The following is a 24,175-nucleotide window of genomic DNA, read 5'->3' on the forward strand; positions in this document are numbered from 1 at the left end:
AATGAGATCTGTTGTTAACTCACTGCAAAATAATGAGTCCTTGAAACTCACAGAAAAGCAGCCTGGAAAAGGATCTGGCACCCAACATCCTAAATGGTCAGTGTGACACAAGGGCAACCTACATGAAATATTAATTTGTATTAATAATTGACTAGAAGAACCAGCTTTGTAAGTCTGTGCCTAGTTATTAAAAATATTTTGCTAGGTTTGTGGGAGAGCATTTAACTTTCCAAATTAAATTAATCAGTTTCTTAGTCAGTGAAGGATACACAGTGATATGGTACTCACAAAAAAGTCTGAAAGAGAATGGTACTGAGTATGGATTTGGTCACTCTTAACTCTAAATGTAGTATTTTCGAGGTGTTTTATAAACATTTAAAAGACAGGACTTTTGAACAGTGAGTTACCTTGAAATCCTAGAGAGACACTTGTTCAAATCACAGCTGATGAACTCAGGCCAAGTGTAATTTTGTAAGAAATGACAAAGAAAATTAATGTAATTAGGCTATTGTTTCGTCTTTGAACATTTCCAAAGTGCTTTCAAGCAATGCCAGGGTTAGTGATGAAGAGGGAGACCTGTTCTTGCCGAAAGACTTGTTTTAAGACATTTGTAAAGCACTTCTCTGTTTTACCTCCTAGAACTGCTCCAGGTACCTCCCCTGAAGGCTCTGTCTCCTCACTGAATCCACTTTAGATGAAAAGAACATCTCCATTCTCTCCGCAGAGCAGACCTTCCTCTGCCATTCCAAAATCTTGGTCTTCTCTCCTTTCCAAAACCCAAGACCTAACACCTCCAGCCAGGGCTGTTCCAGAGTTACCAACCTAAATAATATTCAGGCCAGCAACTGCTTTCGGTCAGAAATTCCTGTGTAAAGAACTGCTAAGTACAACGCTGTTCAGAAGCTGGGGTTTATTCAGGTAACTTCTTTCAGACTTCTGTCTGTGTTGATATCTCCAAGGCCCTTAACATTCTATGTATGAATTCCTCCAGAACTTCATGGCCTTTACCCATGTGATAGCCTTGTAAGGTGGTTAAGCATAAAACCCGTTTCAAAGACAGAGAAGTAAGGCAAACTGAAATTTAATTGTCCTGTCAAAAATCTGTGTCCATGTTGGGATAAGAAATGATGTGCAACTTTATGAGTCCAAGGTTGTGGGTTCAATCCCCATATGGGCCATTTACTTAAGAGTTAGCCTTGATGATCCTTGTGGGTCCTCCCCAACTCAGGTTATTCCGTGAATCTGTGAGCTCTGGTTCAGTGCCCTACCTGTAGCAAGAGCATGATATGGAATGAAGGTTGAGCTATCCCAAACTGGGCCTCAGATTTGGGCCCATGTAGCAGTAGATAAACCTGTGGCGCAGTTAGAAATTAAGTTAAGGTGTGTGCATGCTTTAGCTAGGACAGTTAGGGTAGAAACATGGGAACTGCCTTAAGCTAAGATTGTTTGCATTCTTTCTCATGCTGAATGCCAATAGAAGTGCACCTGCAACTGTAAACTATCTGACACTATAAAACCAGCCATATCGGGAATAAAGGGGAGAACGTATGTTTTAACCACATTGGTTGCATCTGCATTGCTCTGTTCCAGCCCTATATAGAGACCCCGGCTTCATTCTGGTGCCTGGACCAGGGACTCTTTTCTACTTTTTATTTTTGCTTCAATGCAGATTTTATTTGATTTTATTTCGCGTTAATGCGGATTTTATTTTGAATTTTGAATTTTTTATTTAAATATGAATTTCACTTTGATACGGTGAAAGACTCTGCCACTTGGGTTTGCTCAGTGTGAAAAATTCGGACCCAGTCCGATTCAGCCACTAGCAGCGCTGAGCTCACAGAGCTGGGGCTTGGAAGCGTCGCCCGTCTGCTTTACCCAGAGGGGAACAGTGACACACAGTGGAAGGAAGAGGTAAGCGGCTGGCGTGCGTGAAAGAAAGGATTGAAAGTACATTATGGAGAAGGATCTTCATGCAGCAGTACAGCTTTTAGCAACAATTGCCTCTAAAAGGGGTGAAAAGATAAAAGAAACTGATATAGAACATGTAACCCCATGGGCTCGGAAAAAAAGAAAGCTAAACCAGCCATCGCTTCTTTTTAGTGAAGCAGAATGGAAGGAAATAGGTGAATTATTATGGGACTGTGTCGTTTCGCAAGGAAAAGAAGCAAAGCTTGCTTCAGAGTTAGGTGTGATTTGGAAAAAAGTGATTAATACCTTGCAAACGTTTGCTGCTGAATGCCAAGCAGCACAAGCTGCCATCCAAGCTCTGGAAGGGGCAGTTCCCCCTCCCTCCGGTTCGGGCGTGTCCCTTTCCGAGCCAAAAGAGCTGAAAAAACCATCTAAAGTGGCAAGATTTTTCGGTATAAATTCCACACATCCCGTGAGAGGGAACGCAGCTCCAGTGTGCTCCTCTTTGTGTGAGGTAATGGATACAGCAACAAGCCGCGTGAGCCGATCACTGGAAGTGCTCCCTTCAGCTCCCAGAGAAAATGAGAGCTAACAGGAAACGCCCCAGTCGCCAAGCTCAGGGGGCGTGGTAAAAGATGAGGAGGCAGGCGGGGCCGAAGGCAGAGCGGGGTGGGTGCAAGTGATGCAGCAGGGAGGCAGAGTTCGGGGCGATGCAGAGAGAGGGGGGGTGCCGGCTCTGTCTTCACCGGAAGGGGAGCTGACGTCACCGGCACATGTGACCAAAACAAACATGGCGGCCTCCATTGCCACTTCCAGAAACTTGGACCCGGTCTGATCCGGAGTTCCCGTGCCCCCGCAGCCTGCACCAGCTCAGCCTGTCACCCATTCACAGACAGCCCATTGCCCCCTGCCAGAATCTGACTCAGAAGGAGAGGTTTCTGAGCCCAACGTTTGTTGCACACCCTGGCCACCAGAAAAAGTACGGCAGTCGGATGAATTACAAAAAATAATAACTAAACTCGCAGAGCTTTCTAATCTCCAGAGCCAACTAGAGCAACGAACAATTGAAGCGTCCAGGATTTCTCCGCAAAAACTGGATCATTTGCCAGCTTTCCCTTCTCTGCAATCTAAGCAGGCATTGCCGCCTGATGCCCAGAAGATGGCGCTGCCTGCCACCCAAACAGACCCAATTCAAAAATGCTGGGCTGGTGTTTTAAAGGACGCTATTTTAGATGGGGATTTTAAAACTGCAAATTCCATTGTCTGCTCAGTCATAATAGAGCAAAACAACGCTAAATGGGAACTACATGAATGGAAAGTTTTACAATCGGCCAAACAAACTGTAATGAATCATGGTATTAGGTCCGAAGCAGCAAAAAATATCATACAGCACATTTTTACAGCTGATCTCCTTTGTCCAGCAGACTGTTCTAGCATTGCAACCCTGCTATTGACGCCCTCGCAATTTCTTATTTTTGAAAGGGAATGGAGATGCTTGGCCACCGAAGAGGCAAATAAGCACCAAACAGTAGGAGACCCATTTTATGGTATCCAGCCAGATATGTTGACATGGCGAGGTCCTTCCTCAACAACTAATGTACAACTGACTTTTCCAATTGAAATCCATCAGCTGTCTCGGGCATTGGCCCACAAAGCTTTGCTACTGGTGCCAGACAAGAACAAGCCTGCATCATATGCTAATATTAAGCAAGGGGCCATTGAGCCATACGGCCACTTCATCGATTGCTTATCTGCAGCTTTAAAAGATGCCCCATATTTACCTGCAGAAGTGCAAGAACATCTATTTCGTTCCCTTGCCTTTGAGAAGGCCAACTCACATACCAGGACTGTTTTAGCTTCTCTTCCTCAAGGCCGTGGAGTCGATGAGATGCTAGTAAAAGCTGACAGAGCTGAACAAGACGACGAGACAGCAGCATTCACAGCAGCCATGCAAGATGCGATAGAGCAACAGGGACACATCATTGCAGCTGCGTTGATAGGAGGCAACGCCAACCATCCCAGAAACAACAGAGAAGCCTGCAGTCATGATACATCACCAGGCAGTGAAGAAGAAGAGGCTGCGGATGATTTTGGGACTTTATTTTTAGAACCTGTGTATGGATGAATGGCAGGGACTGAGTCATGTGCTTTTATCTTTTTGCTTTTAATGGCTGGGATCATGGGGTTTCTCTGGGTGAATCAAAGTATGCTTTGCTTATAACAGTGTATGCAAAAAGTAGCCAGCCATGCCACAGAGCCAGTTTGGATAGCTCAAAAAAGAAAAAAGAAGGAATTTGTAGCAAGAGCATGATGTGTTATGGAATGAAGGTTGAGCTATCCCAAACTGGGCCTCAGATTTGGGCCTGCAAGGCCTCAGATTTGGGCCCGTGTAGCAGTAGATAAACCTGTGGCGCAGTTAGAAATTAAGTTAAGGTGTGTGTATGCTTTAGCTAGGACAGTTAGGGTAGAAACACAGTCGCTACCTTAAGCTAAGATTGTTTGCATTCTTTCTCATGCTGAATGCCAATAGAAATGCACCTGCAACTGTAAACTATCTGACACTGTATAAAACCAGCCATATCGGGAATAAAGGGGAGAACATATGTTTTAACCACATTGGTCGTATCTGCGTTGCTCTGTTCCAGCCCCATATAGAGACCCTGGCTTCACCTACCCATGAGGTCTGTTTGATGTAAGCAGAAAGAGGTCTGAGCTCACTCTGCATCATTGAAAACAGCATAGTTGAAAAAACAGTAAACACTCCAGGAGGAGAAATTTTCTTCAGAGTCCTTAGACCTACTTCAGATTTTCTTTGCACTTTTTAAAGTTATCTAAACCTTCAAGTCGAAAGCGCTTCATCCTAATTACCTAAGGTACGCCTATATCTGTGGATGCATGGCTGGAAAAGCAGGGACATGTGCACAATCCTGCTCTTAGCTTAAGGGATGAATAGAAGCTGAAATGTCCTTGAACTGTTGTTTAGATGGGATAAGGAGGAAGTAAAGTTTGGAGCAATAGCTGTAACAGGATGCCAGACTGGATGCATTGACCATAAGTTAGGGAAGATTTGCAGCATTTAGCCTCTTGGACAGAGCTTCTGAACCAATTATGTATACTGCAAGGATGCGTGAACACTATGGTTTAACCAATGATGTTCAGAGTTAGGTGCATGATATGCTTAGCACAGTATAAATGTACGTCAAATAGCTGAATAAACGAGCAAGATTTTTAACTCATATTGAGTGCTGTCTTGACTCTGGCTGATTCCCCAGCCAACATATATCTTTCAAGATAAGTAGTTTATAGACATAAAAGCTATAGGTACACCTCTTAACAACACTTCATTGCTTGTACATTTGATATTGTGGCAGCACACTTTCAAGATCTAAAAGTACAGAGTGATGTGCAGAGACATATAGAGCAAATTTACAAAGCTGTGCTGTCCTAGAAACACCAACAGCTGAAAACGTTCTGACCTAGCCTGAACACCAGATGTGACTTCCACAGGCGCAGTCAGATCCTTGTTTTCCATCTGTTTTCCCTTAGGAAAATGTTAGGCAAACACCAGGGCAGATTTGGCCTGACACAGGTGGACAGACGTGACAGAGAATGTGAACCTACAAAGTGAGTTTCAAGAGCATCCATGCTTCTACCTCCTCTCCACAGTCACACCTGCTGAGTTTGCATAGGACCAGACTGCAGCAACTGACCTTAACTGTAGGAGGAAATACTTGGATTTTCTCCTTCACGTAAGTTTTGCAGTTGTTTTAACTATTGCAGTTGTTTTGCACCAGTGAACTCCAGAATAAAATTAGGTATGGATCAGAGTTCATGATGGAGTGCTTAACTCCTTGTGACATCAGCAGATACAAAAGTGAGGTGGAAAATTTAATGCCAATATTCCTAAAAACTTCTGTTCTCCTTCACTTATGCCTTCAATTTATAAAACTAAAAAAATGGAGTTTTAATCCTATTCAGCAGCAACGGAGTATGTGGGAAATCCATTTTTAAAAGGCTTCTATACAGCCAAGTCTATGAAGGAAAAGCCTGAAGACACAACCAATGCCAACTATGGACAAAAATAGAACCCTAAACTCTCACTGTAAAATGAAAAAATCTGATTATTTCGAAGTCAGTCTTTCAGAGAATGCAATGCTTCTTTTTGTATGTCTGGGATTTAGGACTATCATAACATTACTGAGCACCTAAGCTGAACTCCTTTCTGTTCTATATGTGGGAGAAAAACCCCACACTGGCTATAATTTTCTCACATTTTCCTTTAAGAAAAGTAATTTTGGGCACAGATGTGAAAAATGTTACCAAGTTTTCTCTGGTGCCAATGAACTATGGTAACTATTTACATGCTCATTCTACATCTAGCAATTTTAGTGTAAAACTGTAAAAACAAAGAAGGAAGTTTTTGCCACCATATTTTACCCCTTGTTAATTGTGTTTAAACAACCATGTGCTCAGTTAATACAATTCAGTTGCAGCAGATAATTGAAAGCACAGGAACAACTTCCTCATGCCTGTGTCCTCCAAGGCCTAGCCTATAGATAAAATTATTTGGGACCATTATATATTCTCTTACAACAGGCTGGAAAAAGAAAAAGAACAGGCTGTTGAACAAGCACCTTGGTTCCATTATACACTTTTTTCTTAGGGTAACTGAATACCTTTAAAAGCACTTTTTTAAAAATTAACATAACACTCATTTAAGAGCACTTATGTTAATCTCATTCTTTAAAAAGAAGACAGAACTCATCCTTTTCAGCCCATATGTCTGTAAGGCTGCAAGGTATCTATAAAATGACTAAACCATTGTAATTAAGAGCACAATTTTCACAAACATTTCAGACTAGGAAATGTCTTTGACTTCCTAAACTGCCTAAAATCTTGTAATGACCAATGCCTTTGTTCTCACTTGCAATTTTACTTCTTCAGCTGAGAGAGGAGAGGGAATGCACTGTTTGAAAATGTTAGCTTTCTTTGGGGAGGTGAATGCGATTACTAGCAATGGGCATTCTCTGTGGCTCTTCTCTGCTCTAAGCTCCTGTATCCATGCATCCCACAGTGAGCTCCAGCCCTCTCCTGCTGGAGCTATCCCACCCCTCCACCCATCCCACATGAAGGTGCTGCCTCCAGTGCCTTGCTGCCCACCCCTCTGTGCTCTTCTGGCAGGCTCCATGTCCATGCCATTTACCTAGACTGATGAATGATGCAGCTAAAATCGTCTCTTAATGACATGATTTCATTCCTCTCATTCATAGTGAGGAAAACAAAGACCAGGAAAGGCAGGAGCCTTTCCAGTCAGCCTTGGCACTAGAGAGTTCAAAACGTGGCACTGTGCTCTGAGCAGCTACTCTGCTCTAGGAAGCCACTGAAAAGGAATTTAGGACAGTGGTTGGCATCTCTGCTGGGTCTTGTTTCAAATACGCTCCTTTACAGGGTAACAAAAAATCCCAGGACTGACTCAAAAGCTTGAAAATACACAGGCTACAGTTGAGAATGCAGCAGGAACTGTACCAATGCTGTATTAGGTACATTATGTTTATTACAAACCTATAATCCACTGCTCTTAATAACAGAAAAGGGTCCCTCCAAAACATACACAAATGCAAGGACATGAGAACACCAAGAATTTAACAAGCTCCAATAGTAAAACCTTCCTTCTGATGTTTTGCTGCCTAGCAGCTCCTCAGCCTCTCCTCCTGACCATTTTCTAACTGGGAAGGAGAACAAATCGATCTTGCAGTTCACCCATACAGTCCTTTACAGGACTTGAAGGTGAAGGAGACTCATTCAGGGTGAAGTCCAAGCCACAGTAATGTTAAAAAAAAAAGAGGTAGGAATAGGGGAAGATGAGGAATAACATTTTTTTTCAGTATAGTGCTTGCTTATCCTAAAACCTGCTGGTTAGCAGTACTGGAAGTGTTTATAATGAGGTTCTCTGGCTCTCAGGACCACGTGTGTGAGCACAACTTGTGCTGATCTTTGCAGTTATTATCAGTCTTTTTGGCAGAAAACTTCTTGTTGCATAAACTCATGCATACTTTGAGGTTTGGGCTCAGTCCTATCAAAATCCCAAAGCAAATTTGAGAGAATTCCCCTTCCATTTCTAAAAATGATTGCTACCACTGTACCAAGCACATAAGCCTTGCTTTTCAGACCTGTCTACTGCACTGATCCAGATGCCTTTCTAAAAAGCTTTTCAATGCAAATCATTTGAGTTTTCAGTTGGGACCAAAACCTGAAGTCAGGCCAACTCAGACTGATTTAGAAATTGTGGAAATATTTTACATGGCTCCAAGAAATAATATATCATTTGTGCAGCTTTATAGACCCATAAGCATATGCATGCATGCCTGAGTGGTGTTAGGATCCCATGTGATAAATTTTGGGGAAGGTAATGAGGTCTATTAAAGTGATGGCTCGCTCTGTGGTTTCCAAGTGAGAGCAGATACTGTGCATATTGCATCAGCCTTTTTTTCCTTCTTGGCAATAAATCCCTGAGTGTGGGGCCACTCCCTTCAGCCCTTCCCTCTTGTCGGCAGATTTCTTAGTCACAACTCACCTGGCTCTCCAAACCATTTCTTTGTCCTTTCTATTGACAAAACTGTAAGGAAAGCCAGACCTAACTTATTTCTTTCCCTCCCTAGGGACCTCATTATGCATACCCAAACAGTGACATCTCTGCAGGGCTCCCGATCAGTGGACACTAATCTGGACATTTTAATCACATTAACACCACAGCAGAGGAAAATCCATCTGACTCTCCCTTAATAAGGTGGCAAACTCAACAATTCTGCCAGTTGCTGCATCTGCAACTTGTAAGGCTTATTTATTTGTATGTGTGGATAAAAATCTATCTACCACAGGTACTGCCTTCCAGTCTCTCCTCACAGAGCCTGAACAAATGTAGTTTGATTCTCCAGATCTGCTTTCCTTATGATTCCGAAAAGCCATATTCAGACAAGAGCAGAACACAAAAAGAAATAATCAATAAGTGAAGCTTTGTACGCTGGTGGAAGAACTTGCGCTGCTTAAAAAGCACAGTAGAAAAAAAATAATGCTGGGTCTAAATCCCTACCAGTAGTCTGTGCAACAGAGGGGTAGACAACTGGTGAAAGTGAAAAGAGTTATGCTTGCATAGAGAGCCTTATCCAGAGCACTCAGCAGCTATGCAAGGCCCGCTGGGTTTTGGCAGAGATAAGCAAGGAGCAATGGTCAGGCTGAAGGGAAGCTGCACTCAATCATCACCCGAGGAACAGCAGAGGAACACTCTTGTACTTACACACTGCCGAAAATCATGTAACTGTTTTCTTACAGAGAATGAAAAATAATTTTCCAGCTCTACCCACGCATCCCTGTACACCTCTGATTTCCGAAGAGTCAGTTGCAAGCTAATCAGTAGTAAATACCTATCTGTCGCCCTGGTTTTGAAGACTTTTCTAAGCCTTCTGTATTGTTCTTCATATTGGAGTGAGAATTTTTACTTTATCACACTTTGTACTATAAACAATGGCCATGTTTTGCTAACTGTAATTGTGTACATATTTTAGGTGGGAGGAGAAAGTTGATTGACAGTTGGCTTGACCAATGTGGTTTGAGAAGTGGAATTCCATCCTCCAATCCACGGGCACCATAGGAAATGTATAAAATTGAGTTTTGTTAATAAACTTGTCCCTTTTCCTGCTTTGCTCACCAGCATGTCTTCGTGCAGTTCTTTCCGTGTCATCTGTGACACCTATCACCTGGTTTTACCCTCTTCAGTGTGTTGGTAACTGACATTGCTTTCTGGTGATCTGGCACATGGAGGGCAGGAACTTGCAGGAACAGTATTTCTTGATGAAAGCTGTTACTTCTCCAGCAATAATGTTATGAACAAGTTTCCTGGTTGGGAGGGGCTGGGCTGCCCCTGTCCCAGCCCCGTGGATGGACGGTCACCCCGTCCCCCCCCCGGGGGAAAGTGCAGAGCATGCATTGGCATGTTAAAAGAGCTCTGGGAGTGCAGCCCTCCTCCTCCCAGTTTGTGCTGTCGCCCAGCCTTGTGGAGGAATGGGGTTTTTTCCTGTTTAACCCCCACACCCCAGCCAGTTTGAGTAGGGAGGGAAGCTGCCCTGAAGAAAAGTTGCCTGGCAACACTTGCCTGCCTCATTAAAAAGTGAAAAGGAGCGGCTCTGGCCTTGATTGCCCGGTTATTGTTCTTTGTAACTACCTCCTTCAGCAAGAATACATCTGCTGCGACCAAGACCAATGCATATGCATTTGTATATGTAAATAAAACTGCCCCGGTGGATCCTGGGAGGGTTTTTTAGGGAAACTGCACCCCAAGACAAGAAGCTAGATTCATCAGAGGAGAATTAGATAGTGCCCTAGCCAAGCAAGGAGTAGATGCACCCCCTAGCTTAGTTTGAAGATTCACCATGACCTATGAGGAGTCTGAATGGAATGGGAACCAGCCAGCTTAAGCGACACAGACAGACAATGGGAAACTCTCGAGGTTTTTCCCTGAGGGCAAAGAGCTGACTCTGTACTCCAGTGACAGACTGACACTGCTCTGCCTTCTGATGGTTGACCAGAGAGAACTCCTAGCTGTTACTATGGGAACAAGGACTCGGCATCTACTGTTTGCAGTAGAATGATGAACTGGGACAGCACCTGCTCCTTTGGATGGCTGCAGCAGTTTGAAGAACTCCAATCGGACTCTGCAATCCTGCTGATGACTTTAATAAAGAGCTGATCATTTTAATAAAGAGCTGAATATTAATAAAGGCATATGCCCTGTTCTTTTCAATAACATCACTAAATAATAACTGGACTTTGTTGCAGCTGAAATTCCCTGGCAACCTGTGAAGGCTGCATACTCAATGAGATATTTTTTCTTTCAAGAAGTATTTCTTAGTTCTTGGATATTTATTTCAACAAGTTTGGACTGTGGCTCAACTACTAAAAAAAGGAAAAAAACCACAATTTTCAACTTAAGCCTTGTGTTTGGTGCAAAATCTCATAGGAATTAAGAAATCCATCTGAGGATTTCTAAAGTAGCCCATGAGGATTCATAAGCACAGTGTGCCTCTTAAGCAATCCTTAATGAATGCGTCAGGGGCATTTGCACTTGTTCTTGTGTTGTTACTGAAATTATTCTCAGCATCCAACATCATCTCAAGGCAATCTTAGAGTAAGTATAGAATTGCAATGATTTAAATGATAATCCAAAAAAGTGGCATTATCTAGTTCTGCAAGATAAATTGAAGATACAAGATCAAAAGTATCAAGTTGGCAGAGTAACTGTCATGTATAGCACTGAAATATATGTATTCACAAGTTTGAAATTATCCTATGCAAATAAAGCCAAACAGTAATAAAGTAAAAGATTTAGCAAAGAATCAAGCCAATGAATGAAGCCAGCCATCAGTAAAGCTGTAAAACTGGGAGATAAGAAAGTAAGAAAAATCTAAGTTACAGGGAAACACTAGCATTTGACAGAATAAAGGAGGCTTAAAGAAACTGGAAGTTATAATACAACTGTAATGAGCTGCTCAGATCCATAAATTTAATACCAATTGCTGGCCTGGAGCCACTGATCTTCTTTTTCATTCTGTCTTCAGTGGGGTGATATTCGTGCAAGCACCTAGAGAAGGTCACATCTCAGGGATTTGCCTACAGTTGGCAAATAATTTATTTTTCTTTTTTAATTCAACAACCTAGGGGGAAGATGCTGAATGATACGGGCACAAGGAGACACGTTTGTTTAGAAGAACCTAAACTTGTGACGAAACAGTGACTCTGGTAAACCATGGGCCGACATCCGCACGCAGCCAAGCCCTGCATGCGAGCACTGCTGGGTCTGACAGTGTTTATTAACAGCTCGTCTGCAGACCAAGCATTGGATTTGATAGGTCATGCAAGTTAACACTTCTCAGTGTTGTATTCCTGCTGTCTCCAACAAGCACAAGCTGTCAGGGACTTACTCAGAAGAAAATACATGGAGACACCAGTTCCCCAGGGAATTTCTGCATGGGGTAGGCCCTTTTACCATGCTCACGAACCAAGTATTGAGGCTGAGGAAAATACAAAAGTGCCACATGGGCAGAGAAGGGAGATTTGATTGATTCCTTTTTAATTAATTATAGACATTGTCTCTGGTACAGTTCCCTGCTTAAGCCACCAGACAGATGTTCTTTATTCCTCAAATGCACACTTCAGTCTGGTCCCTGTATAAAATTGTGAGGCAAAGTTTCACTCTCAGGGGCTTTGCTTTGGGTATTATTCATGCTGGGTGGTGGGTGACCTGTGAGGGCTCCTGTGGGCTGGGACAGGGTGAGCTCACGAGAAAGGTGTAATTCAAGGTGACGCTGAGTGTCAACACACTCATTGACTGTGAGAGAGGGGAAGGAACAGGGGCAAAATAAGCAAAACAACACCTTTCAAATGATGCACTGAGTTCACTTTGCTAAGATGTTCATTTTCCAGTAATAAAGACAAGCAAGCTAAGTCAGAGAAAAAGAAAAGGTTTTAAAGAAAGGAGGCCCAGCTTAGCATTGAGAAAAGAGATTTTCATAACAATTTTTAGACAGTCCTATCCATATCTCCTGTAAAGTAGAATCAGCCAGGTTTCACAGTGACTCTTTGGTTTACTTTTAGTTAGGCCAGAGTAGGTAAAAACAGTAAAACCAGCTTACATTCAAAATTACTTTGATGGAAACAGGAGTCCACAGGAATAACAGCAGAGTGAACAAAGGGGTGAGATTTCAGAAGATGGGTACAGCATTTTGTCACATGGCATCAGTTACAAATCTGGGAATAAGGATAGTTGGGAATAAATAAGGTAGATATTAGAGATACATCTTCTTAGTCTGTATATTTTTATCACCTCTACACAATTTTTTAATGCCAGCTAGCCTTTGTTTTGCACTGTATGAATTCACTCTACACAACACTGTATTTTCCTGCTCGAATTACAATAACTTACAGAAAAGAAACTTTTCTTCTTAAACTGTTAAATCTCATCCAATGGATTTTTGTCTTCTCTCCAATCATTCTGAATTTCTACTGTTCACTCAACATTCAACTTCATCTCCAAAATGGTAATTAAAAAGATGTTTCTTTATCTGTTATGTAAGAAAATACGTAAGTATGTAAAAATGAACGTGATCCTATAGAAATAAATTAGTAGGTGTATATTAAGCCTTTTACTGATTTGGGTTCTGAGAAATGTCCTGAGAATATGCATTAATGCTTTACAAATATAGGGAATGTTTCACTTTGAATTAATTTCCTTTTAAATTTATAAGTGAGAAGATTATTAATTCACCTTAAATGCTGCTTATTGATTTTAATGTTATTTGGCAAACATTCCTCTTTTCAGTAATTATTTTTCTCTTTGAATGTACTGTCAGGACCTCATAAAATTCCAGAGTATTCTAAGATTTTGATGGGTTGCCCAGCAACATATGAAATTAGGTTGTGTTTAAATCTCCATGGCAAGTATCAGTGAATAGCAGTTCTTATGATGGGACATAAATCTCAATCATCTTTCATTGATTTTCCTACGTACATGCATGATAACTAGAATGTATTTCAGAGTCACAAATCCAATCAACTGAAATCTTTTCTTTAAACATGTTTTGTCTTTTCTGTTTAATTCAGCTCAGAATTGAGCTCTTCACATAAAAGTATGTCTCGGACTACCTTGTCAGGAGCCCTCAGTGGGTGCAAACCCCTCTACACGTGCTGTTGTGCCTCCAGTAGCAAATCAGTCAACATCAGTTCCGTAAAGGCAAAGTGATTCACCTTCCTTTAGTGAGTCTTTTTGGGGTTGTCTTTCAAATACAAGACCTGTTGTTGTGGGAATTACTTTGCTTTTGAAGCTCTGGCTAGCTTGGTGGCAAGCAGCTAGCAACCTTTTAGCTACATTTGATACTATGTCTACTGCTTAGAGAAAGTGCTTACCAGGAAGAGAGACATTTGGAAACCCTGTACTGGCATCTACTAAGTTCCACCACTGCTACAAAGAATAGCTGGGTTTGGATTAGAATCTAGGTGACCTCAGGAAATGATAAGAGCATGATAGTGGTGTGGCTTGGCTAGATGAAGAGATATTCCTCCTCTCACTGCACCCACCAGCCATGGTCAAGCTTAGCCTCTGCCTACAAATGATTGCATCATTGTCGTGGTTTGAAGGGAAGTGAGTTTTTTTGGAAGTAGTGGTCAAACCAATCAGTCCTTAGGTCTGAGTATTGGCACCTTTGTTGGCCACTAAGAGGTTGGACACGCCTCTGAGGACACGAGGGGTTAAAAGCCGGATTTCCCAGCAGGACTCTCTTTTTCCCTGCTCTGCTTTCGGAGAGGGAGTGTCTTCTCCTCTCCCCTGCCCAGGCCTGGCTAGGCTGGGTGGGGGAGGGGAGCAAGGTGGGCCTGGCTGAGCAAGGTGGGCCTCGGGGTGGGGAACAGAGGGAGCTGGAGTGGAGCTGGTCCAGCTTCCATCTAGAATGGAGGGGTGGAGGGAGAACTTTGGAGGTGCCTTCCGTCCCCCTCCCTGTCCCATCCCGTTCCCCCCGCTTCCCCCCCCCCCCCCCCCGGTCCCGTCTCTCTCCTCCCCCCACAGAGAGAAGGTGCCGAGCTGGAGCTGCTTGTGAGAGCTGCAGTGCCTGCGATCGCCTGTGCCTGACCTTGGTGGTGGGAGATAAAAGCTTTTAACTCTTTCTAAGGCAGAAGAGAGTTATCCCTGGACGCTGAATTCTCATAGTTGGTGGTTTTAGAAGAGAGAGGACAGCCTGGGACCGAGAGGGTAATGTGAGATGAAAAGAAGCCCCTTCGATTGCCGGAATGAAGAGGAGTGGCCTATTAGGCCGGACTTTTCCTGCATAATGATAGCCATAGACGGACCCTGGACCCTCCTGACTATAAATAAGACTGTGTTTGGGTGGATGTTTTTGGCTCAAACCCAGAGACGTTCTGGCCTGCTTCTTGGAGCCCCCGGCCCCAGGGGTAAATGGGGGGGACCTGAGTCCCAAAATGAGAAGATGGCTGGTTTTTGGTACTTGGCCAAAACATCCTTAAAAAGAGCCCTGTTGCAGTTCAGGTCCATGGACGGCAGTGAGAGTGCTGGACATGGAAAGGAGGGTGTCACCCTGGCAGACTCTTCGAGGCAGTGCCATGGGTGACGTGGGAACACGGGATGGTGGACCTGTGTTTCCTGTGGGGGGGGGTCTGTGGTGCGAGAGAGACTCCTCTCGTCCTGGATGGAATGTGGATTGTCTGAATTTTAAAGGATGATGATTTGGATTAGGAACCCAGGGTTGTTGAGGGATTAAGCAAGTAGATGAAGGTAATGTGCTGGAGTCAACTGAGTGAGCATGTATGGAATGGAAATTGGGGGGAGGAGAAGCAGTGTTTTTGGGAGGTTTTCTCTTCTGCTTTTGGGTGGCTGGGTTTTTCTTTCCTTTTCTATTGTCCATTGTTATGTAGTATAATAAATTGTCTGTCTGTTTCAAGTATTAGGCCTGCTCTGCTCTGTTCTTGACCACATCTCACAGTAGTTCATTGGGTAAAATATACCCTCATGGGTGCATTGGCATTTTGTCTAATGTCAACCCATGACAATCATGTTAGATGTTTTAGCTTCTTTGCCTCCTGCATTGATGTGACAGTGCTCCCTAGGAAAGACAACCTTTTACTATTATTAGTTAGAGCCTTGACCCTGAAACTTCTGCTGTCAGCCCCTTAAGGACACACAGGAAAATGGTGCCATGCTGCTGTCCTCTGTGAAGATGAGGCGATCAAACACGTTTAAGCTCCTTGAAAGAAAAGCTACCCATACACAGACTCTGTGGCCTATAAAAGGAAATACAAAAATCCATCTGAGATGCAATGAAAACATGAATTAATGACTTTGTATCCTTCTGTGAGTCCTGTCATCAGCTTTGCTGATTTCTACAGATGCCAGCACGACACTTTTGATAGACTCTACGTAAAACATTCAATGAATGCCCCCAACTTTATATTCAAAGTGTCACAAATATAAAACTGGCAATTCAGGTTTGATGGGTTTTGCAGAATTTTAACCCCAAGAAATATTCAGAAATACAGGACTGACTGTCACTTTGATTGTGTAGGTGAAACAGCAATGCTTTCCTTGGAGTCATAGGGGACTGAAGAAAGACCTTTTGTGTAGCTTCCTAACAGCAGGTTCTTGTTACCACAGAGCAATGTGGGACTGCTCTCCCATGACCTCAGTACATAACCAGTCTGGGTAAACCCACTTAATTAAAGTGTAGAAAACAAAACAAATCTTCAATGACTGAAACAAGTCAACAAACCTGCTAGAGACCAAAAAACCAAACCAGCCCAGCAACCCCAGTATCTCAAACTGATTTCTCAGCAAAAGATTTCAGGAGATGATGTTTTCACAGTGGTTTCCAAGTGAAAAGCAAGATTTACTGTCATTGCTCCTACTGAAGTTTTCAGTGACAAAATGTTCAAAACTAGTCAATGCTTTCAGGAGGAAATAAAGCTGCTTTTTTTCTCATAAATCCTGCTGACTGCCAGTGTTTACACAAAACTCACTCTTGACCGGGCTCCTGAATGCTCAGCAAGCTCAGCAGGGTGGTGTAATTGTTTTGTTTAATTATAAGTGTGGCAATTTTCCCACCCTAGCAGCTACCACAATTAAATGATCTTGGCAAGTGGGAGGGCATACAGGATACATTCTGAAGAAGGACCACGTGATTGGCTGGCAGGCAATTTCCTTTTCTTTTAAAGCCCAAAACACATCTTTTCAGCCTCTGCTAAGTGTTACTATTTCTGAGGATATTTGAAGCAGGTAAAATGGTAGGAGTGCTAAAAGGGAGATAAACAAGGACTCCAGAAAAAAGCCTCGAACTGACCTTGAGGCAGAATACTTAGGACTCTCCAGGCAGTTTTTTCTTCCTCAGTATAACCACTCATGGCAGACAAAAACATTACTTAAGAATTTCTGTAAGGTATTGTAAAAGTTGGAGCATTTTAGCATCCCAGGAAGCCAAAGAGGAAATCTTTTGAAATTTAGGGAGCATTTTCCTGGATCCATAGTAAGTCTACAGTTCTCTAAATGTACCTGAATTGACCTTTGGAGGAAGCTAGAATGCCTTTCAGACCAAGCATATATAAATGCAACACCTAGTTATGACAGGAGCCAGAAAAAAACCAAATCCAAGTTACTTGAAAAGTTTACAGCATTTCAAGTGCTGCTTGCTGAGACAGTCAGTAAGGCTGTGACTGATGGCCCCAGAAAGGACACTGGTGCTGAAGTACCAGGTAATGGATGTTCCAATGAACACTTCTGTAAGTCTTTGTCTCACGTTTTAATGAATTCTTTGTCACTTCTGTTTTCCAGGCAAGAAGTCAAGGGGTTTTGTACGGGATTGCATGTTGCTCTGGAAGCTACAAAGGTTTCATGCTCTGTCTTAATGCAAACATTTAGGGTTGGTTTTCCCCCTTCCCTATTTCACTCTTCTGCACACTACTCAGCACCTCAGGAGAGCAAAGCATAATCATATAATTTTCATAATCAACTGATGCCCAAGGCAAATCCAGCAGGTTAGATGCACAGTGCTTCTGTGCAGGCCAGACATCTCACACACCCCCTCCACTCTGCTGTCTCTTTCCCTAACATACAGAGGGAGAGTTCTGCAGTGCTTGGGGAACCCTTGTCCCTGAATGGTGCTATTTGAGTTGATGGAGCAAACAGATGAAGGAGTTGTGAATCCCTCTCTTAACTATACCCTTCTGGCCAATGCAACTCATCTGCACAAGCAGAGCTCTCTTCGAGTGCCTGGCCTGAGATGGTCTCTGAGGCAGGTTTATCCTGGCAGCTTGTAGCTTCAAAACATCAAATCCATGTTTTTATATCACCCAACATCACTCAGCAGCTCATGCTGGCCATGAGTTAGCTATTTCATATGATTATGATGGGAAACTCCAATCAGCAAGTAATGAATCTGTTGATTTCCAAGTCCATCTAGGCAGTGTAGTGTAAATTCATGCTATTCATTGATCAGTGCATTGATCACTTGTGAGTTTGAGAGGAGATTAGCTAGTGAAGTTGCTTTAAAACCCCACACTGTGAATGTCAGCCACATCTCAATTTGATTTTTAAATTTGACCTAGACATCTCATGTAGAGATCCAAAATCATGCTTCCCCACCTCAGATTGGAAATTAAACTACAAATGCTTTGTGTAAGCCAGATGGTTCCTAGTGTCCTAGGAACATTCAATAAGAAATCACAATCAGAATTGGAATCCTGCTGGCTACAAACAACTTTACAAACTGATCCAAAACCAAAATGCCATCTAGGAATCAATTCAACAGCTGCTGAGATTCAGCCATTTCTGGAACAAACAATGACAATTGCTTACAGGACCTTAAAGCAAAATTATGTTAGACACACAGCCAGAAATACAGCACCAAGTGCAAGCAAATGAAAATTACGAATTTCCAGTGTTAGAACTTGCTCTCAAAGTGATCCAGACCACTAAAAGTTTTGTCCACTTTGAGATATTCTTTGATGTATTGATGATTAAAACCAAGCCAAAATAAAGTTCTTTTGTTAGCATGTCCTAGCTATTAGAAATACAATTTATTTTCCCCTGCCAGAGTTTTGGAACATTTCAAGGTGATACAAATTTGGAGAACAAAAGGAAAAGCCATGAAATAAGCCAAACTTCTCTATTCCTGCTTTATTTCATTCTGTAGAGTCTCTCAGCAAAAACTATTCCCATTCTGTGAAAAGTATTGCACTATTCACACTGCTCAGTAAGCAGATGTGTTTTATGTAGTTGTGAAGTAATATAATCAGTAATTATTATATTGATATAAGAAAGATACAAGTAGCAGTGTTTGATAACAGTTTGTTGATGGTCTACACGTTGTTCGGTGAGTTTTAACTTACAGTCCCAATAGTCCCTGATATGAAGGATAGTCCTCAGGTCATCTGTGTACTATTACTAGTAATTTGTTTCAGAAGTCGTGTTTATAAGGGCTATTTTTTTATAAGCATTTTTTATTCATTCATTTATCTTCAGCCTCATTAAAAATTAGCATATTAAGCATATAAAGTGGAGTTCAGGTTGGTCAATTTTACTTCTGACTTCAACAACTACCAACAATCTGAACATGACATTCCCCATACTAAATATGGAGTCAACACATGGCCAAGAGATGTGCATCACTAAAAAACAGCCTTTCCCTGTGGAGCCACCTTTTTGCTACAGTCACAACCAATTTGTGATGGAATACTCAGAAGTCAGCTCCTGATATCAATTACAGTGGTCTAATTTACCTGCCATCAAAGCAGTGACTTTTGTTTTACCGCACTATAATAGAGATCAGAATCCTGACTAAATATTCCATATATACACACCACATAAACATAATACTACTAGTACGTGAGAACAAGACTAGCATCTTCATGTGTTTATTTCCATTTGTAGCTTGCATGGTAAATGTATTGCAATGAGAAGTGCTTTTTCTCATGTCCTCCTTTATTTTCACCTTTGTTCTTTAAGAGATTTATTGATTTCTCCCCTCTTCAAATGCTCTGTGATTTGGTAAGTCAAAAGGGATCATTTCAATGTTAAGGAGTGGATCAGGACACAACCCTGAATAGCAGAAGCAAAGAAATGCCACTTCTGTGTGAGCCTGTTGCTGCACTAGCAGTGCTGCTGTATGTGAAGAACCCCAAACCTCTCAAGGGCCTGATGTCAAAGGCAGGTGGTGTGAAGAAGTGCCTACCTGAAGACGGCGAGGCTCAAAGACCAGAGCACTAGCGGCTTCCTCAGTTCAAATTTTGCTCGTTTGTTCATTAGGTGCCGACCACCAAATATAAAGGCAGCATACAGAGCTGAAAACAGGAATGATTTTTTCCTGCAAAACAAAACCAAAAAACACCTGTCAAATGTTTAATTAGTATTAGATACAGAGCAGAGTCACATATGGACATCACTGCTAAGGGCTTGTGCGCTTCCTTGAAAGGAAACTTTTGGAGATGTTCCTGCATCCCAGCTGAGTGTATCATTTCTGTATGAAACTACATGCCTGCACATGCTCACGGCTGAGTGCAGGCAAAACTGAGCCCGGGGAAGTTCTGGAAAAGGACAAATTTGGCTCCCATTCTTTGCCAGTTTCAGAAGACTGAACTTCTGTGAGGAATAGAATAGATATTGCAGAGCCCAGAAATACTTCTCCAAGCAAAATATGGCTGGTACTTGAACCAGCTGATCACATTTTGTGCCTCATTTATCTTTTTCATCAAATTTTTTTTCCTGCAGGATCCTCCCTATGTGGCAATTTAGTTTCCCACTGTTTACCTTAAAAAGACACTTAAAGATCATGAGCACTGCAACACACCAAGATGAGCCTCACAAGAAACAGAGTCAGCAGGAGAGGTCAATAGCCCCATTAAGCAGCAAGACCATGCTGGTTGGCATTGCCTTGTGGCATTGCCCTGTGGCATCGTCCTGCCCGTGAGTGCTGGTTCAGGAAATCCAGTGCATTTGCTGAAAAGTCAAGCAGGGCTCTCTTAAGGAACTTCAATTATACTCTCCAAATTGCAAATTTTATTTTTAAAACTGCCTGATAGTAGTCCAGCTCAGCAATAATCACCAAATATTTGAACTCTGCTACTATAACTCATTGTAAATCAACCATTAGAGGTCAAAAATAGACTCAGCCTGGGATTCCTTCCCACACAGCACAATATTACACTGACTAAGGCTTAATGATGTACACCATTAATGGTGGTCTAACTGGAAGGGCATCTATTCAAGAACAGAATTTTCTCTACATAATTTATCATTACATTCACAAATATAGGGTAGACTATGGTTCTGAACCAGGAGGTTCTGGTTCCTATTGTATGCCAAGAAAGAACCACAAATACTCTCAAGAAAGGTAACTACTTCATTAACGTGACAGAAAAGACAGCAGCAGGCTATAAGACCTTTAGTTCCTTCTGACACTGGAATCCCTAGGGCAGCAGTGGCAGACAGGCCTATGATCAGGGCATGGCACACCGCCCAGGCTTCCCATTGGGAGAGAGGCTCACCCATATTGAAGTGTTCAGACTTCATAGGATTTTCAACTGGATGTTTAAATGACAGTATGTTGCTTTACCTCAAGACAAAGACAAGTATGTGCCGTGGTGTCACTACTGGTACCAAGCAGATGCCACCTCTGGGCTCTTCCATTGTGACTGGCCAGCTGAGGTTACCCTGTGGCAAGGAAACTGCCCAGCACAGCACGGTTCTGAGGGCCAAGCAGTGTGGCACAGCACAGCATCTGCCTGTGTCTCCTCAAGGCTGCTGGTAATGGATCACGAGACCCTTGATGGCCAAGGGTCTTCCTGGAAGGTTCAGAAAAACTACAAAAAGCTGTAGCACATCAGACTGGAAATACAAAGAAAGCACATGCAACCTTCAATCAAGATAAATGAATTGAATTTTATATAAGTTTGAAAGCTAAGTAAAAACTATCTCCAGAGAGACAAATGCATATCAGTATGCATTCTGCAGCATGCCATTTTCTGCCCACTGAGAAACTTTGTTTCTACTGATGTATTTATAGCTCTGTGTTGTAAAACGCAGGTAACTGCATGAAAACACACCAGATGCTCTAAGAAAGGAAGACCCAGTGCCTGTAATCCACCAGGTGAGCTTTAGCATCCATGCTAGCAAAAGCCCCAGGAAGACCAGGACAACCACAGAGCCAGCACCCTCTCACCTTGTGCATTGAGATGGTCTAATTGCCATTACAATGGTTATCATGACCAGGTTTTGAAAATCAAAAAGCCTTGGCCCTTATTCATATAATACAGAAAAAAGCATTTATTTTTACTTCACTGGTCAGGGAAGGGACAGAATCACCAATTTGAAAGCATGACTGCACTTTAACTTGGGTGGAGATCAGTAAATATTTGTTAACCAGTTTGGGTAATGATGAACCACCTCAAGCTTGCTCATACTGAACCACCTAACTGTTTACACAAGATTTATGGGTTAAAAGATAGAAGCAGGCTCAGTGTGAGTCTAGACTGCATTCCCATCTCCTTCACTCTGCAGCCTTTTCAGCAGCAGTGTGAAGTGCAGCCCACTGCTACCCTGGGCATGGGTGAGGTCTGTCCTGCACCAATCCATGCATGGATCTCCAAAGCAACTGAGAGCAGTGCAGGATGACATCCCCAGTAATGCAGGGGAAGAGACTGCAACACAGTGCTGCCATGCAGCTGCCAACACAGCACAGGCTACGCAGGCTGGCACGGGAGGACATCAGGATTCAAGAGCAGTAGCTAGAGATTCTTTGCAGGAAGGCAAGCTAGAAACAGTTCAGTTCTAGATCAAATACAGCCGAGATTTCAAAGTATTGGTTCAACTTCAGTTCCAGTTCAAGACAAAAAAAGCAGTCTGAATGAGTTAGCAGTTCATGTATATGTTCTGTCTGTTTCCAGTTCTTCTTGAGCTAGATAATCTATATATTTACATCACGTAACATTTCATTTTGCTTCTTATTACTGAAACTATCTTTTGTGAGTTCAATCAATTTATTGAGGTCAATAGTTACGTTACAGTAATTAGAACAGATAAATTTTAGGTCACTTTAGAGCTTTGCAATGAGTGTAGCATTATTTACAATGATGGTAAATGGTACTCCCAGAGTATGCAGCTTTGTATCAGCAGTGGCAGGCATAGCAAGGTTTGACTGCACACATGATGTGAACTGCAGAGAACAGCTGTAAGCAGTTTCAGACAAGAAGGGACACAGTAGTATTATCCCTCATCAGAGGTAAGCATAATACTGAATAATGATTAGGCTGATCTTGAAATCATCCACTGTTTTGATGCCTGCTAATTTTTGCACTCTTAAGAACTTTGAATTTTCCCCATTTTTTCAGCCTAGCAGTGGTTAAAAAAACTGGGCAGGCCAGGTGATAGAGTTACAAAGGAGTTGCAGTGGTATGTACTCTTAAGATAATCTGATAAACTCCATTAGACTGGTATTAACCAGTTTCCTACCAGTGTTTTTATGATGGATTTTCCCAAAGGTTCGTACTACAGTCATGTCCTGGGCTAGTGACACAAAACAATGGCGATCTGACAGAATTCCATTAGGTCTGGTATGATTTTAGCCAAAGGAGAGTATATTGAACAAGCATTTTGAAAGACAGAGGTTTGGAGTTGTTCTGGAGCAATGTAACTTTTCAATACTATTACATGAAGAGAAACTAAATAGAGCAGAATGATGACAAAAAAAATTAACCTTGAAACTAAAAAAAATAAAATCCCTCAAAGTAATTCAGTAACAGACTTGCATCCAATAACTTAAATGTTAGCACATTCATATGTTTGTCTTCAATTCTGTTGTGCATGGTAACACAGTAGACATAAAGATAGGGCTGCCAAATCCTCCACATTTTTCTGGCATTTCTGTTTCTCACAGTTGTCTCCCACCTTCCTACATTTTCAGACTTCAGGGACTAAGTACTATCTCTATCAAATACAACTCCATGTTCCTATGACAAAAGTTGCCGGCTCTTTCCCCTTTATAGGTTTCTGGAGAACCTATTAAAAGCCATATTTGGGCTTACTACAAGAGAGAGAGGCAAGAGGGACTATGGGCTGAAGATGTGAGACGTCTTCCAGGAGAGTAGCAGGGAGATGGCTGTCTCATGAAGCAAAGGGAGAGGAAGAAGATGGGAGAAATGATGGGAGAAAGAGAAGAGAAAGGATGAATAGTAAGCATGGAAGCAAATGATGGGAGCTCGCAGCCATGAGATGGACATAGAGCTGGGACATCATGGAAGGCAAGGAGGCTTGAAGTCCTTTCTGTGCTGGAACCCCGTGGGCACACTTATGGCAGAGGAACAGAGACAGGAAAGAGGAAAAGTATGAGAAGAGGGAGGCAAAAACTGAGAATGATAAAGGAAGACAGGAACAAAGCTTCTCATTTCCAGCCAGGGAGTCCCATGCAGGAAAGCCTACTCAGGCACCACAGAGTGACAAGAAATCAGCCACCCAAGCCTCAGACAGGAAAACTCAACACTGGGAAGGAGCAGCAAAGAATCCAAAGAGGAAAGCAAAGGTAAACAAATGGCTAAGGATTAAGGAATCATGACTTCCTCAGAAGCACTTATTTATAAAATGCTGAAAATATAAGAATTACTATAGTATTCTAAAATTAGGGGCCAAAGCCTGAGGGTAAGCCTCATGTGCAGCAGCGTGAGACATCCC

At 42.3% G+C, this 24,175-nt stretch overlaps 1 protein-coding gene and 1 long non-coding RNA gene across 4 annotated transcripts in view; one reads left to right on the forward strand and one right to left on the reverse strand.

Moving 5' to 3' along the window:
* Positions 1-24,175, reverse strand: part of LOC134565191 (very long chain fatty acid elongase 6) — a 104,251-nt gene that overhangs the window by 16,824 nt on the left and 63,252 nt on the right. For 2 of the 3 annotated variants that reach the window (XM_063424668.1, XM_063424667.1), the window contains one exon: positions 19,686-19,817. The exons of the other annotated variant lie outside the window; for it this stretch is intronic. In XM_063424668.1, coding sequence (XP_063280738.1) covers positions 19,686-19,817 — 132 coding nt within the window. The remainder of the gene's footprint in view (positions 1-19,685; positions 19,818-24,175) is intronic. 3 annotated transcript variants of the gene reach the window in all.
* Positions 13,755-15,410, forward strand: LOC134565192 (uncharacterized). The gene is made up of 2 exons (XR_010083804.1): positions 13,755-14,341; positions 14,622-15,410. It is a non-coding gene; the product is annotated as an uncharacterized LOC134565192 (long non-coding RNA).

Source organism: Prinia subflava (assembly GCF_021018805.1).
Source record: "Prinia subflava isolate CZ2003 ecotype Zambia chromosome W unlocalized genomic scaffold, Cam_Psub_1.2 scaffold_37_NEW, whole genome shotgun sequence".
NCBI classification, from domain to species: domain Eukaryota; kingdom Metazoa; phylum Chordata; class Aves; order Passeriformes; family Cisticolidae; genus Prinia; species Prinia subflava.